At 43.6% G+C, this 16,013-nt stretch overlaps 1 protein-coding gene across 1 annotated transcript in view; it reads left to right on the forward strand.

Annotated features, from left to right (window-relative positions):
• The window catches only part of ANP32B (acidic nuclear phosphoprotein 32 family member B), a 72,917-nt gene that overhangs the window by 39,233 nt on the left and 17,671 nt on the right, over positions 1 to 16,013 (forward strand). Inside the window, exons 4-5 of the mRNA XM_040361131.1 lie at positions 6,255 to 6,450; positions 10,276 to 10,397. Coding sequence (XP_040217065.1) covers positions 6,255 to 6,450; positions 10,276 to 10,397 — 318 coding nt within the window. The remainder of the gene's footprint in view (positions 1 to 6,254; positions 6,451 to 10,275; positions 10,398 to 16,013) is intronic.

A 16,013-nucleotide genomic window follows, 5' to 3' on the forward strand; every position in this document is an offset into this window, starting at 1 on the left:
CCAATTGTGCACAGGGCCTTAAAGTGATACTAAACGCACACTGTTTAACCACTTGAATACAGGGCACTTCCTGCCCAGACCAATTTTCAGCACTGTCGCACTTTGAATGACGATTGAGTGGTCATGCAATACAGCACTCATGGGCACTGATAGGCAGCACTGGCAGGCATTACTGATGGGCACTAATTGGCACCTCTGGGCACTGATTGTCAACCCTGGTGGGTACTGATAGGTGGCACAGATATGCAGCACTGATGGGCACTCATAGGTGGCACGGATGGATAGGCTGTGCGTTTTTTTTTTTTTTTTATGTGGGTTTAGTTTAAGTTTTTTATATTTACTTTCAAATCCCTTCAACTACCACATACATTATTATGTTCTGTTTAGAGATTCCCTTATACGGTAGCTAGTGAAAATTAGGTTATTATTGATGAAATTTTAATGGTTGATTGGTATGCAATTATACGTTTGTATAATATCTAAAGAAGGTAAGGGTTTGTTTTATAGGTCGCAGTTTATGGAAGTACTTTTTAGTAACATCCTTAGCAACAGGGGATTGATATCCCCCCCCCCCTCTAACAACTGAAAATTCTAAAGATTTTGATTGGAATATACCTTACTGTGCTCACCACTACTTTGAATACTAATCCCAAATATAAATCTATCCTAAAGTATAGTACTGTATTTTAAATCTAAAATACATTTTAAAAAGGAAGGGCTTGTCTTACGTGGTTATCTGCAGTCCTGTCATTCCTCTTGCCCACGCATATTTGGGGGGGGGGGGACGAGAGGGAGACCAGGAATGGAAGAGACTGTGCAGATTATAAAATGTATGGAGAACAGTAGCTCTCTGTACATGAAGGCTTGCCCTGTGAACACAGAGCCTATGAGAAACAAACTTTGGGGGGGGGGGGGAGTGTTGTGCAAAAATTACAGCATTAAAAGTACAAAAAAAAATTGGGCAGATAAAATAGGAGATGAAGCTCAAATTTTGTTGAAAAATTACAGGCTGCAGGATTGACAGATCTAAAAAAAAAAAATAGTTCTTATCCTAAAATCATGCAGGCTGTAAAGAAATGTATGACATGGTGCTCCAATCTTTCATTTACAAAGTCCATTTGGCAAAGTAAAATTGTTAAATGTATGTGCATTTAAAAAAAATAAAAAAAAATCGTTCTGTTACTTGCATGGCCTGGTGTAGCTTTCCTGTCTACCCACTCCGATTTTGCATATGTTTTGCACACCATATCCTACCTAGTGACAAAATAACAAGAAATCAACTTATGCACCCCCACATAATTAAAATAATATAGCCAGCTGAGGCTACGAGGGACACCCTGCAGAAATGACGAATAAAACGGTCCAGTGCTACTAATAAACCTCAAAACGAAGTTGGGCTTTTTTTTTTATCTTTTAATCCTACTTACCTAGGTGGATGCTGCATCTGTCCCCTGCCGGCTTTAAGACTTGGGACCAAGCGATCAAACACCGCCAATCGCTCAGTTCTCAGTGAGCTGGTGACTCACTGGGCTGTGGAAGGGTCGTAGCAGCTGGCTCATGCTCTCAGCAGTTTTACTGAGAGGCTTGTCATGATCTTGCCCACGCCTGGACCAGCTGTGATGTCAGCCCACTGTCTGCTGAAAACAGGTCATGAGTGCAGAACAAACTTCACTCCTGTGATTCACCGGAGAAGAATAGCCAAACAAGCTTTGGCTGTACTTCTCCTTTTAAAGTGCAAACACTTTGTGATAAACACTTGTACATAAACACGCAATCAACGACAGTTCATAAAGTGTCAGAATCATTAGAAATCTGCTTGCAAGTTACATCAGCCATAGAAGCCGTCTTTTTTACAAATTTAAATGCATGTATGAATCTGATTTTGTCGCACACAATGGTGCGGATTATGAAAATGTGAAGGGGTTATATGAATTTGGAGCAAGGCTTCAGACTATATTCACAAGGCTAGATATGTCGCAAAAGGCCTTTTAATGGATCGCTCACTAAAGGTTTTACATTTCAGAATAGTGACTTTTTATATACATATATCATTATTTCTGGCTAAAAATATTAAAATATTGCTTTTGTCTGCGGCAAGATTATTATTTTTTTTTTTTTTTTCAATGCTGCAACATTGCCCCCTAGTGAGTAAACTGCTAAAATTATTTGTTTCTACAATATGAAGTAGGTAAAAGTGTATGCAAGTGTGTGGATGAAAGGTAAGGTTAGAGATGCGTTTTATGAACCAGTGGAACTGAGATGCCTTCAAAACAGTCAGCCATTTAGTGCATAAGCATGCAAAATCTGACTGTCACCTATTCATACACTTAAACCTGTGTGATAAAGTTGTAGCAGCCAACATTTCACCCCTGAGCTGCAGGGCACTGAACCCTAACTTTACCACGACCAGCAAGAATGACCGACCGCTCCTGTTTTACATTTGTCAGAAATTTTATTTTTGCTTGCTGACGAAATCTATTTTTACAATGTTGCTTTATTTGGCAACAAGCTTCTTTTTATTTATTTTTTTTTTTTTTGCTTCAATATTCAAATACCTTGCTTCTGAGAGCAGCTACAGCAAATGTTTTTTTATAAATATTCGTTTTCAGTCTTAATGTTTTAGATATAATTGTGATGGAAGTTTTCTGAATGGGGTATCAAAATACTTGGAATATATATATATATATATATATATATATATATATATATATATATATATATATATATATATATATATATATATATATATATATATATATAATTGGTGATTATTTTTTATTTTTTTTATAATAATTCAATTACGAGTAAGGTATAGCTTGTGAACTTGAGTAACGATTGGTATGTAAAAATCACTGCTTTAATACTGGTCAATAGCTTTACATTTGTGCTCGGTTCACATATATACAGTGCAGCACATGCATGTGATTCACACAGAAATCTCACCGGATTCCTGTCCAAATTACAAGCGATGTCTGTGTGGTGCGACTTAAGCCATTCATTTGTTTGGCTCAAATCGTACAGCATTCACACACAAAATTTGCAGGACCTTTTTGTCCCACCCTTTTTTTTTTTCTTCCTGTACTGGTATCGGGTTCACGCCTATGCGATTTTGATTCTGTAACTTACACTGGCTTTTGTGAACAGTTTTGGAGTGTCCTCAACTTAACATTGACACCCGCTGCAATTTCAATGCAGTGCAGGGAACGCACAGGATTCGGAGCGTTTCCTGCACCACATATACACTGTATTACCAAAATTATTGGGATGCCCGCCTTTCTATCTCTATCTATCCATCCACATATATCCACTTCAACTCTTCTGGAAAGGCTGTCCACAAGGTTTAGGAGTGTGTCTATGGGAATGTTTGTTTGACAACTCTTCCAGAAGCACATTTGTGAGGCCTGGCTCTCAGCAGTTTCTAACTCATCCCAAAGGTGTTCTATCGGGTTGTGCAGACCAGTCAAGTTCCTCCACCCCAAACTCGCTCATCCATGCCTTGCTTTGGGCACTGGTGTGCAGTCAAGTCGGAGCAGGAAGGGGTCGCCCCCAGACTGTTCCTACAAAGTTGGGAGCATGAAATTGTCCACATTCCACCACTTTCCTGAGGATTTTGCTGTGGCAAATTTTGCTAACACCCTTTATGAAAGTAGTACCATGAACACTTGCTGCACACTATCAGGTGTTTGTTATATAGTCAGTTCCCTCACACATTTCTAAGAACTTCATGCTAATGGCATTAAAAAGGGCAGTGTGTTGGAATCATTAATTTTTCTGCAGTTGAGCATGACCTTTACCCCATCTGTGTCATAAGCATATACACAAATATGCTGTTCAACCAAATTCACAGACTGCAAAGTATGGGTGAGGCTGCACACACTGGCGTCACAGTCTAAAGAAGTGTGTTGGTGCTTACAGTTTTCGTAAGAATTTGACATCACATTGGTTTAATCTGGTGTATAAGGTCAAAAGTACATGTTTATATAGTGGATGTTTTGTTTCCTAAAGTATACAGGCATTTAACAAGCGTAAAATGCACTCATTTTATAGCAACCAATCAAAATTAATTTTTACTGATCTCACTATAGTAAACTAAAGCTTGATAACAGGATTGGGACACTTACACTATCTTGGATGAGCTTCACTGTGATGTATGCATTCATCTGTGTTCTTTGTAAGTTGGACATTCATAAAGGGGAAAGCTATTAAGAAAACCTTTTTTATTAGAAGATGAACTTAAATTGATGGCATTTAAAGCGGTAGTAAACTGTAATCTATTTTACTATTTTCAGTAGGTTCCCGCAGGTTTGTGCCACAATGTGTGAGTATGCACCACATACTAGCACATTATGACACTTTCCTTTCAAACGGGTCTAAACAAGCCCCAAGCTGTCATTGCTCCCACTCTCTAGCCACTTGAATGGCTGGGCATGCTCACGGGAGTCCCCATCACAGCACTCTGCATACAGGGCACATGTGCAGTGATGTCATCGGCTGAGGCCAATTTGGAGATCTACCAAGCCAGTGGTCATCAACCCTGTCCTTGGGGTCCACTAACAGGTCAGGTTTTACGTATTACCTTGGGGAGATGCAGACTAGAATACTGCAATCACTGAGCCGCAAATGATATCACCTGTCATGCATTTCAGTTATCTTGCAAAACTGGCCTGTTGGTGAGTCCTGAGGACATGGTTGATAACCACTGTACTAAACGGTGCAAGTTTAGTAGATATTCACGGTACCTACAGGTAAGACTTGTTAGCTTACCTGTAGGAACAAGTTATATTTCAGACTTTACTACTGCTTCAAGCACTTGGTTTTTATAGAATATACATTAAAGTTGAATCTACCGGAAGGAGCCAATATTATGCATTTAATTTTGTATTTTTTACTGCCAATTTCCTGCACTTCCCTTAGGCGGGCCATTGATGGTTCAGCAGGGACTGGCCAAGATTGGACCATCTATGGGCAGGCTGATTCTAGCCAAGTCGATCCGCTAGCAGCAATCACTGTGTTATCCCTGGCAGGTACAGCTCCCAGCGCCTCCGTGTCAGCAGAACACGGTAGCTCTGCTGGAGGGATTCCCCCATCAACAGTCAGTGGTTTTTCTTTCCTGTGCCCTGTGGTTGCAAGAAAGAAAATCGTATCATCTATAGCCTGCCTTAGACTCCTTTCAAACGGTCACTCCTATCAGTTCCGTTTTTTTTCAGGTGGATCTGGACAGAAGCTCAATGTTAGTCTGTGGACAAGCAAATGTTAATGGACATGTGTCCAGTACCACCAAGTCTGTTTGTCTAGGTCCGCAAAGAAAAAATATAAAGGTTTTCATCCTTCCCTTTTTTGGGGGGGAGAAATGTGATGAGAAGGTGCAAAACTTCAGTGTTTCCCTTCTTTTTTTTTTTGTGGAAGTCTAGCTAAGATTATGCTTCTTTTGAAATGTCGCTTATTGTTCAATTTTCCATGTGGGGCCAATAAGTGGTTACCCACTTCCCTGTAAATTGCATAGCAGTTGGTGCAGCAATTTCCTAAATTAATGTTCAGATGATTTACTAAAATTCAGTGCGACAGCACCCGACCATGGGCCTTTTAAACAAAGTGCCCACATTTTTATCTCCACAAAATACAACTGGCACTGATTTTTAAAAGCCCTTATTTGACAATATTAATGTGGCCCAACCATTACAACTTGTGAAAGGGATAACCTGAAAGAATAAAAAAAAAGTCCTTTTGCGTTTTACATTTTTTGTGTTTTTTTTTTTTTTTGTTCTGGGAGAAATATGCATGCTGAACTACCTTGAAAATGCTAGTTGCCTGGCACCCTTTTTGATTCATTTGTCCATTGATCAGGTATGCAGAACTGGGGTTCTGGCTGCACTTGTATGCTTGTTCTTGGTCGGTGACACAAATGAAAGTTTCCCTTTAATCCCCTCTGGGTTGAAGCAAACCCCCACTTTGATCTGTACTGTGGAATTAGAAGTCTACAGCTACTGGTCTCTGAGATGATCGGCCTAATCACTTGTTTGTGGAGTAGCTCACTTTTAAATCAGATTGCACATACAAGTGTTTATATTTCGGTTTTAATTCTCCAAAAAAGCATAGCCATTTCAAATGTCTTCAAAATCTGTAGGTTGCAAGTCAGCCTTATACAGGTGTAATCTTTGTAGGTCTGTACAGGGATGAGAAAATCTATTTACATTTTAAATGCCATTCATTTTGTTAAATGTTGTCCCTCTGATGAGAAATGTATTTATTTTCAGAAAAAATTGGAGCATCTAAAGAGTCTTGACCTATTCAACTGTGAAGTAACAAATCTTAATGACTACAGAGAAAGTGTATTCAAACTCCTTCCTCAGCTGACTTATCTGGATGGATATGACAAAGATGATAAAGAAGCCCCAGATTCGGATGCAGAAGCTGATGGGGATGGTGTTGATGAGGAGGAAGAAGATGAAGGTGTGTGATATAAACTTAAAATTTTACCAGTGTCTGTTTTTATCATGTCAAGTTTTGCAGAACTGTCTTAAAGCGGAGCTAAACCCGCCTATCTTTTACAGCCAAGGAAGCCTCCATCTTAGCTTTTGTTTGCTCTGCTGTTGTCCTGGTGCTGCACATGTGATCAGTTAGACCCCTTTTAACACTGACGGCTTTCACACTGAAAAAATGCGCTGGCAGGACGTTAAAAAAAAAAAAAAAAAACTCCCGCAAGCAGCATCTTGAGCGTGTGTATACACCACTCCTCCATCGCATTCCTCCAACGAATGGGCAGCGGCGCTTTGCAGGCAATTTCTAACCCTTTTTCAGGTTAAAAGCGCTAAAAATAGCGTGTTTTACCTCTGATGCCCCAGTCTAAAAAGCACCCTTATGACACCAGCCACTTGATGTCTTGACAGTTTGGTTAAGAGAAAAAGCAACTGACACTTCTCAATCCCGGCTTGCCCTGAATGTTGAAGGTTTTGGTGCTTACACTCAGACATAAATGGTACTGGTTTTTAACCGGTCCCAAACCGCCTTCCGCACATTTACTGCTTGAAGGTGGCCCGGCTGCGCGAAACGACATACATGTACGTCACTTTGTGCGGTAGCCTCTGGGGGCGCAAGCTGATTAGACAGAGGGGTTGGGGCAATCTGCGGGTCCAGGGAAGGAACACGCATAAGCAAGAACACGGATTTCTGTGTTCCCCCAGTCAGAGCAACCCCCTAGGGGCACACTTAAACCTTTGATCACCCCTGTTGTTAACCCCTTCCCTGCCAGTGTCATCAGTACAGTAACGGTGCATATTTTTAGCACTAATAACTGTATTGTGGTCACTGGTCCCCCAAAACTGTCAGGTGTCCGATTTGTCCAGCGCAATGTCGCATTCAGTGATTTTTAGCGGATCACCTCCATTACTAGTAAAAAAAAAAGTTAATTCCATAAAAATATCCCATTGTTTGTAGACGTGATGGCTTTTGCGCAAACCAATCAATGTACACTTATTGGGATTTTTTTTTCTTACCAAGTATGTAGCAGAATACATATTGGCCTAAATTGTAGACTTTTATTTTTATTTTTTTCCCAATTTCTTTATTGGATATGTATTATAGCAGAAAGTAAAAAATATATATTTCTTTGTTTAGAGTGCAACATTTTTTAAAACGGCAGAGGTGATCAAATAACACGAAAATAAAGCTCTATTTGTGGGGGGGGGTCAATTGTATTTGGGAACAGCGACATCGTCGCACAACTGATTTTAGAGACATCTGTGTGGTCTCCTGCACAGATGTCTTGAAATCGCACCTGAAATCGTCAAAAATAGTACAGAAACTACTTTTGGGAATCAGTGCGGCATCACACCAATCTTGGATGGTTCCATTGTGGGCAATAGCTGCCGATTTGGCATGCAATTTTTTTTTTTACATGCTAAATCGCATCAATGTGAACCAGGGCCTATTGAGACAAATTTCTTCAAACAATGTTTGATTTGCTATTTTATGTGTGTATAGGGGCAGCCGTATTTACGCTTTATGTATATAAAGCATTGCTTCCTGATTTTTTTTTGTTGTGCTTCATTGCATTTATGCTTTACTACTATTTTCCGCAGTCTGATTCAGCCAAGTCGTTGGGAATAAAAATGCCCCCTAGTATCTTACTTTGGCTGTGAAGAGACATAATCATTGCACTTTACCCCTCTCCCCCTCCTCTGTTCTTATTTATTTACCTGATAAGATACAGTTTAGTTCCATGTTAATTTCTCTCTAGAGTGATCTGTAGGTTCCATGGTGCTGCACATGTGATTAGTTCTGATTTAGACCCCTTTCAGTGTTAAAAATAGCGCCTGCAAAGCGCCCTAAAACAGCTGCTCCATTCACTCCAGTGTGAAAGCCCGAAGGCTTTCACACTGGAGCGGTGCGCTGGCAGGGCATCAGAAAAAGTCCTGTCAGCAGCGTCTTTGGAGCGCATTAGGAGTAGTGAACTCACCGCTCCTAATGTGCCAATGAGCAGTACGCCAGCAAAACGCTGCTGTAGCGGCCACTTTCAGGATGGGTTTAACCCTTTTTTCGGCTGCTAGCGGTGGTTAAAAGCGCCCCACTAGCAGCCAAAAAATCTGATGGTAAAGCGCGGCTAAAAATGGCTGCGTTTTACGGCCACCACTCGGGGCGGCTCGGTGTGATAGGGCTGAATTGAGAGCACAAGCAAATGTGACCTTTTTTATAATTCACAACATGCCTTGAATGTAATTGTTTGGGAAATAGTTAAAGTGGCACTAAAAGCCCAGATCCTTGCATAACTTGTAACAGTCCGACATCCACAAAGTTCCTCGCATGTGGTGGCATCTACTCCCTAGGCTCTTCCTGGTGTCGGTCTGTGGCTGTTTTGATTGTTTGGCGGGGGATGATATCAGCCCTGCGCATGTGTATGAGTGAAGTCGTCCTGGCACAATGTCATTCAACATACTGTGGCATATACACCCTACAGAGAATTGCAAATGGGCAGGTAAGTGTACTTTATTGCAGAAGAGGCATTGGGGGGTTATTTACTGAAGGCAAATCCACTTTGCACTACAAGTGAAAACTGCAAGTGCAAAGTGCACTTGGAAGTGCAGTCGCTGTAGATCCAAGGGGGACATGCAAGGAAGCTTTCACATGATTGGATGAAAAAATCAACAGAGCTTCCCCTCATTTCAGATCTACCCCTCAGAATTAGTGACTGCACTTCAAAGTCCACTTTTAGTGCAATTTGCACTTGTAGTCTTCTCTGCAATAAAAATCCGGTTTTCAATTTTCTCCCCCCTTTTTTTTTTTTTTTTTTTTTCCTTCTTATATTTGGTCCCACTTTGAATTTTAGTAACAAGTAAATAAAGGCATGCTGTAAATGATGGCTGTCATGGATGCTTGTGGTGTTGACTGAACTGTCAAAGGTTTAGTCTTGCCTTCAAGTGTAACTAAACTGATCAGTTCCCCTGAACTGTTACATTCAAAACATGCAGTGAATAACTGCCACAGTTGCTTGTGCTTTTAAATGAACAGTTGGACTATCAAATGACTGGTGTCATAGCTGATCATGTGTGCAGTGGCAGATCAGAGGCTAAGGTGGTAGCTTCCATGGTTGTAAACTTGTAGAAGAGTTTAGCTCTGTGTAAAATGTATACTACTTTCAGAAAAAAAAAAAAAACATACCTGTGCTTTTGTATATATGTTTGCTTTGTTTTTGTTTGTTTTGCAGTTTTTTAGTTTTTCTGTGTTTTATGAGATCTTATCGGCTGTGTCTACAATTTAATACAGTCATATTACAAAAAAAAACATATTTTTCTTCACAAAGCCTTTGTTTAGACCTATGCAGGTGTGTGTGCGACTTTTCATGGGTCATGCTTGGGGCAACCCATTCGTGCACGACTTTTTATTTTTTATTGCACAACACCAAAATGCATGGTACTTTCTGTGGTGTGGTGCCATTAACTATTGATTGCATTGCCAAACCCCTACAAAAGGGATTCACTGGGGCGTTGCAGGAATGTACATGATTTTGCGTTTGTTCCTGCAAGGGACAAATGTGAGCCTAGCTTAAAGGTATATTGTAATATTCTTCCAATGCTAAATGGGTACTAATGTAATTCTTAAAATCCAAACCATGTTTACATTTTCCATTTGGAGGACGCCTAAATCCATCTGGTAATGCAGTACAAAGGACTTTTTTTTTCTCCTTACCTGCAGTGCTGTTTGTCAATGTGATAACGGCTAGAAACTAATTCAGTAAAAGATTTTGTGTTCTCTAATCATGCCATGTACCTTGCTTTCCAGAGGGCGAAGAAGAGGACGATGATGAAGAGGAAGAAGACGACGACATAGATGAGGAAGAAGATGAGGATGAGGAGGAAGAAGTGGGAGAGGAGGACGATGAAGATGCAAGTGAAGATGATGATGTAAATATAGTTAGAGTTTTTTATGCGTTTTTTTCATTCACATTTTTTTTAACCACTTCTAGGCCACCCACAGTTCATGTACATCATTACTTTGACGTTATATACCATGGTTATGGCAGCAGATAGCTGCCGTAACAGCGGCGTATCTTTACACAGTGGGCCACCCTCTTTCAGATAAAAGTGGTCCCTGCGGTGGCTTCAGCCAAGGGGTCATATTTTTTTTTTTTTTTTTTTTTTTTTTATGGGCGGCAGGAGAGGTGATTCCTCCACCCTTCCTGGTCGTTTTCCCTGCTTACGGGAGACGTCTAGCGGCGAAAACTATTCGGCTCTTTGGACAGATGGGCAGAAAGTCGAGAGGGCAAGATGGCTCAACTTCAAACATCACTTCCGGCCTTAAAGGGACCATTTTTTGCTTTTAAGGGTAAAATGTGAGATCTGAGGTCTTTTTGACCCCAGATCTTGCATTAGAGGCCCTGTTCTGCTTATTTCTATTACAAGGGATGTTTACATTCCTGTAATAGGAAGAACAGTTTAAAAAATATTTATTTTAAAGGAACAGTGTAAAAAGTAAAGTAAGTTATCGCTCGCGTGCAGAAGCAAACACTTATGCAAGTCGCACCCACCAGTGTAAACAGTGTTTAAACTACACACTACACAACGTTTGAGCGAGAGCAATAAACTTTGCCTGTGCTTTAAACACTAGTTTGTCACCATTCCACAGGCGTGCCTAATTTTAGAGCATGACAATTAATTTACTCCACGTAACATCATCTTTCTCATTATACCAAAAAATTGGGCTTACTTTACCGTTCTTATTTCTCTTCCGTTCATGGACTGACACAGTAGCCATTGATCTTAGGGTATTATTTTTCCCTTTAGGAGATTGACTAGGCAGAAAAACAGCTTGTTGAGTATAAAACACTCCACGCAGTACAGTACCTCCCAGGGGGCGAGTCCCCCGGGTACATCCCTCTCTCTGCATCATGCAGCCTTAGTTTTTTTTGCCAAGCAAAAGGAGATGACATGGCTCTTCTGGACCCATGTGCTCTGGAGATTTTCTTTCTCGTACATCACGGGACACAGAGCGGCATATTCATTACTATGTGGGTTATATGGAGTACCTTCAGGTGATGGACACTGGCAATCTCAAACAGGAAGTGCCCCTCCCTATATAACCCCCTCCCATAGGAGGAGTACCTCAGTTTTTTCGCCAGTGTCTTAGGTGTTGGTCATGGTTTAGCTTACCTCCACATCCTTGGGATTAAGGTGGGCTAACCGGTTCTGTCCAAAGGCCTCAGTGCTAAAGTGGTCAGCAACCGGACCCCAAACCATTGGGGTGTAGCCCATAATGCTTTCTGTTCAGAGAGCTGGACCCTGGGCCCAGAACTTAGAAACCTTTGGGGGCCTAATGTTTCTGTTGCCAGGGTGCTATATGGGCCCAGGACAGTGGCTCCTTCATAGGAACCCAGGGCCTGAAGGTCTAGACGCCACCCACGGAGATGGGGGAAGATTGGACCTCTTGCTGTGCAAAAGTCCTGCGGCATGGAGCAGGTAAGTATTGGGGGAGCTTGCGGAACTTGGTTCTTAGCAGGTTCCCTACAGGGGGTGCACAGGGGGACAGGCCTGGGTATGCTCTGCATTGGCAAGGAATCACTATGTCTATGACAGAGACAGGATGATTCAATCTTTTTTCCCCAGTAATATGTGACCTCCCTGGTAAGTGTTGTTTAGCTGGGCTGCTGGCGCTAGGTGTGGGATCTCTGTAAGAGGGGGAGTCTTTTTCCCATGCTAAAAGGAGGTCTGTGACCTACCTAAAGGGCTTACCTGCCTGGGTGCCTGTGCTGCTCCGTCCTCCTCCATGTGTGATGGCCCCCCGCCGACGGGCACGCGCGCGTGCCCGAGATATAAACGATTTTCGCGCCGTTTCCGTGGTGGGGGCGCGTCCCGGTGGGCAGCGAATCACAAGTAAGGAAGGGGAGGTCCTTCCATTAGCTGCCAAGAGCTCAGTGTCATCCTGAGCTAGAGGAGAGGAGGACACAGAGCGGAGCACGCCGAGGACACCCGGTGGCGAAAGGAAGAATTGCAGTTTTTTCTAAGGACTGTCAAACCTACAGATAGGTTTTCTTTTCCTTTTTTTCAGCAGATGGCTATTGGCAATACTTAGTGGGAGACAGAGTGGTTTCTTTTCCTCTTCAAAAAAAAAAGAAAAAAAAGAAGGGAAAGAACTGCTGATCTCCCTTCTCAGTTTGGGCGTTAGTCTCTATCGCTCCCAAACCGACAGATCCCCTTAGCTACGTCTGTGGCTGGGTGATAGCAGGTGTACCTCGGTATTGTACCATGCCTTCTGGGTCAGAGGGTACAAGGGGTGGGGATTCCCCCGCAAAATCCGAGGGCTCAGACACGGCTATGCCGCTGCTCTCCCCACAGGACATATCAGGGCACGCCTTGATGGGACCTGGGGGATCTGGTGCTGGGGCTGATCCAGGTCAGTCCAACCCCGGCTTTGTCACTGAGAGAGTTCTTGCTGTTTCTTTAGGTGAACTAGAGAAAAGAATGGCAAAAGATAGCTAAAGCTATATCGGGTAGAAAGCGGACTAGGTCTCCGTCACCCGAGCAAGAACCCTCAGACACAGAAATCCTTTCCCTAGGGGAATTGGATAGACTTGACGCTTTGGACCAGGGTGGTTCAGAGATCGAGGATCTGGATACTGAGGGGTCTGGTTCTGCCTCCCAAGGGGAAAGTTTGTGGGTTCAGGCCTTAACGGACATGGTCCATGAGGCATTTAAGTTACCCATACCAGAACCTCAAGTATCGGCGGTTTCAGCTTTAGGCTCTTTAAGAACGCCTCAAAGCAACGCAGTTTTCCCGTTCCATCCTCTACTCGAGGAGGTCATGTTTCAGGATTGGATTAAGCCAGATAGAGTCTTTTTACCACCTAAAAAATTCTCTGTTTTATATCCTATGGAGGAGAAATTCTCCAAAAGATGGGCGCCCCCGGCGGTGGACGCAGCCATCTCCTATGTGAACAAATCTTTAACTTGTCCGGTGGAAAACGTACAGGTGTTTAAGGATCCGGTTGATAAACGCTTGGAAACATTACTGAAAGCCTCCTTTACTTCAGCAGGGGCGATAGTTCAGCCCGCTGTGGCTGCTATTGGAATTACCCAAGCATTATCAGATAAGACTAAGCAAATGCTTAAACTTATCCCTGCCCAGCAGGCAGAGGAATTTTCGGATATACCAAGGGCTATACGCTTTACGGTGGATGCTATCAAGGACTCCATCCAGCAGGCATCACGTTTATCCTTATTTCTAATCCATATGAGAAGGCTCTTATGGTTGAAGAGTTGGGAGGCTGAGCCCCCATGCAAAAAGCTCCTGGTAGGGTTTCCCTTCCATGGAGGACGACTCTTCGGAGAAGATCTGGATAGATATATTCAGACTATAGTAAGCGGCAAAAGCACTCTCTTGCCAGTCAAGAAGAAAGCCTGAGGGCCCGCGTTTAAGCGCCAGCCCTCCCCGGGACAGGGGCCCTCTAATACCAGACAGTATCGACGGCCTCCTGCAAGATCAGGCTTTAACAATAAGCCACAAGGCAAGCCACTGGGGGCAAGAAGCAGTGGTACCGCAAGCCTGCGAAGCCAGCCCCCAAGTCGGCCTTATGAAGGGGCGCCCCCACCCACGATGGTGGGGGGAAGGCTACGTCTCTTTGCAGAAGTTTGGGAGGCCAGCATTCCCGACTGCTGGGTACGGTCTTCCGTGGCCACGGGCTACAAACTAGAATTTTCAGAATTCCCTCCTCCTCATTACCAGGAGTCAAGAGTACCAGGCGACCCGGTGAAGGGAGCCGCGTTGATGGCAGCATTGAATCATCTGCTGTGCCAGAAGGTGATAGTAGAAGTACCAGTCCAGGAACAGGGCTTGGGGTTCTACTCCAACCTGTTTATCATCCCAAAGCCCAACGGCGATGTCAGGCCAATTTTGGACTTAAAGGGAGTAAATGCATACCTAAAGGTCCGCTCATTCCGGATGGAAACTATTCGGTCAGCTGTCGCCGTGCTCCAGAAGGACGACTTCATGGCGTCCATAGACATAAAGGATGCTTACCTTCATGTGCCAATTTTTCAGCCACATCAGGTATTTCTACGCTTCTCGTGGCTCAGCGTCATTTCCAATTTGTGGCGCTCCCCTTCGGGTTGGCTACGGCCCCCCGGGTATTCACGAAGGTCCTAGCCCCAATCCTAGCCAATCTAAGGACCCAAGGGGTCACGGTCCTAGCTTACCTGGACGACCTCTTGGTCGTAGACCACTCGTTTCCTGGCCTGGAACGAGCAGTCGCCCTCACGGTTCAGTACCTCGAGAGGTTCGGCTGGGTCCTAAATCGAGACAAATCAGCATTTCGGCCCACAAGGCAGCTGGAATATCTCGGCATGAGATTGGATACAGAACAACAGAAGGTCCTGACTTTTCCGTGGATTTTGCTCCGAATGGGCATTGGCCATGAACTTGAATCAAAAATCGCGCGTCATGGCGTGCACACGCACGTGAGGAGGAGGCGCGCCCACAGGTGGGGGGAGTGAGGAGCGGGGAGTTTGCTGGGGATGAGGACGGACCGTGCTGAAGGCAAAGCGGAGATGTCAGCCCCCATCCGCACACCACACGCGGCCGAGTTGAGGGGAGCTCAGTGGCTACTATCTGCAGCGTAGTGGTGAGGACGGACAGCTGCACGAGGCGGACCAGCCCAGCCCGTTCTACACCATTTGATTCGGCCGCACCGGGGCTCACAACGGCTAGTGAAATGAACGGGAGTGGAGGAGGAGGAGAGCGGGACGTGCAGCAGGAGGTCTGAATCTGCTTTGGATCACATCAGCAGCACACATCTACCCGCACCCACCATCACAGGAGAAAAGGTCGGCCCCCACCTCTAATTTTTATCGGCGAAGGTAAGGTAGAGAAAAGCCCCTAGGGGACGAAGATAAGGAGGTAATGACATAAAAGCTACTCTTACCAAAGTTGATCAATGTCTGTAAAAGGTCTGTTAAAGGTCTCTTAAAGGTATGGTATCACTCACTTACTGACTATCTGCATGGAAAACAAAATACACAAAGGTCCCCTGAGAAGGTGATAAAAGCTACCCTAAAGCATTAAATAGCAAACCCCCCTGGTTGAGTAAATGGGACTGTGTTACTCTAACAGACGGGGTGTACTATAATAAAACGTAACGCATGGCACAATGTATGATGCGAGGAATCCCTGAGGAAATTGTAAGGACAGCAGGAAGATAGGGAGGAGTAATATAGGGGCTCAGTAAGAACATATACAAATAACCCTATGAACTTGGAAGGGATATCCACCTCTCTCACATAAAGGCTCTCCTTACAGTACCTATAAAAGGATCCTCAGAAACTGGACTTAGACAGGAATTCACTTTAAAACGCTAAGGTTCCCCTCGAGTTTCTTCCCTGGCCTATTTTTTTTTTTTTTTCTTTTTGTGTGTACCCACGGACCCACTGACTTTGCCATTGGGCTATGTTATAGACTGACACTGACCGGATCAAACAGGGAAGGTCAGGTACTGGGAGACCAGGGGGAGCAGAAAACTAATAGACTGAGCC

The sequence above is a fragment of the Rana temporaria genome, chromosome 1 (assembly GCF_905171775.1).
Source record: "Rana temporaria chromosome 1, aRanTem1.1, whole genome shotgun sequence".
Classification (NCBI taxonomy): domain Eukaryota; kingdom Metazoa; phylum Chordata; class Amphibia; order Anura; family Ranidae; genus Rana; species Rana temporaria.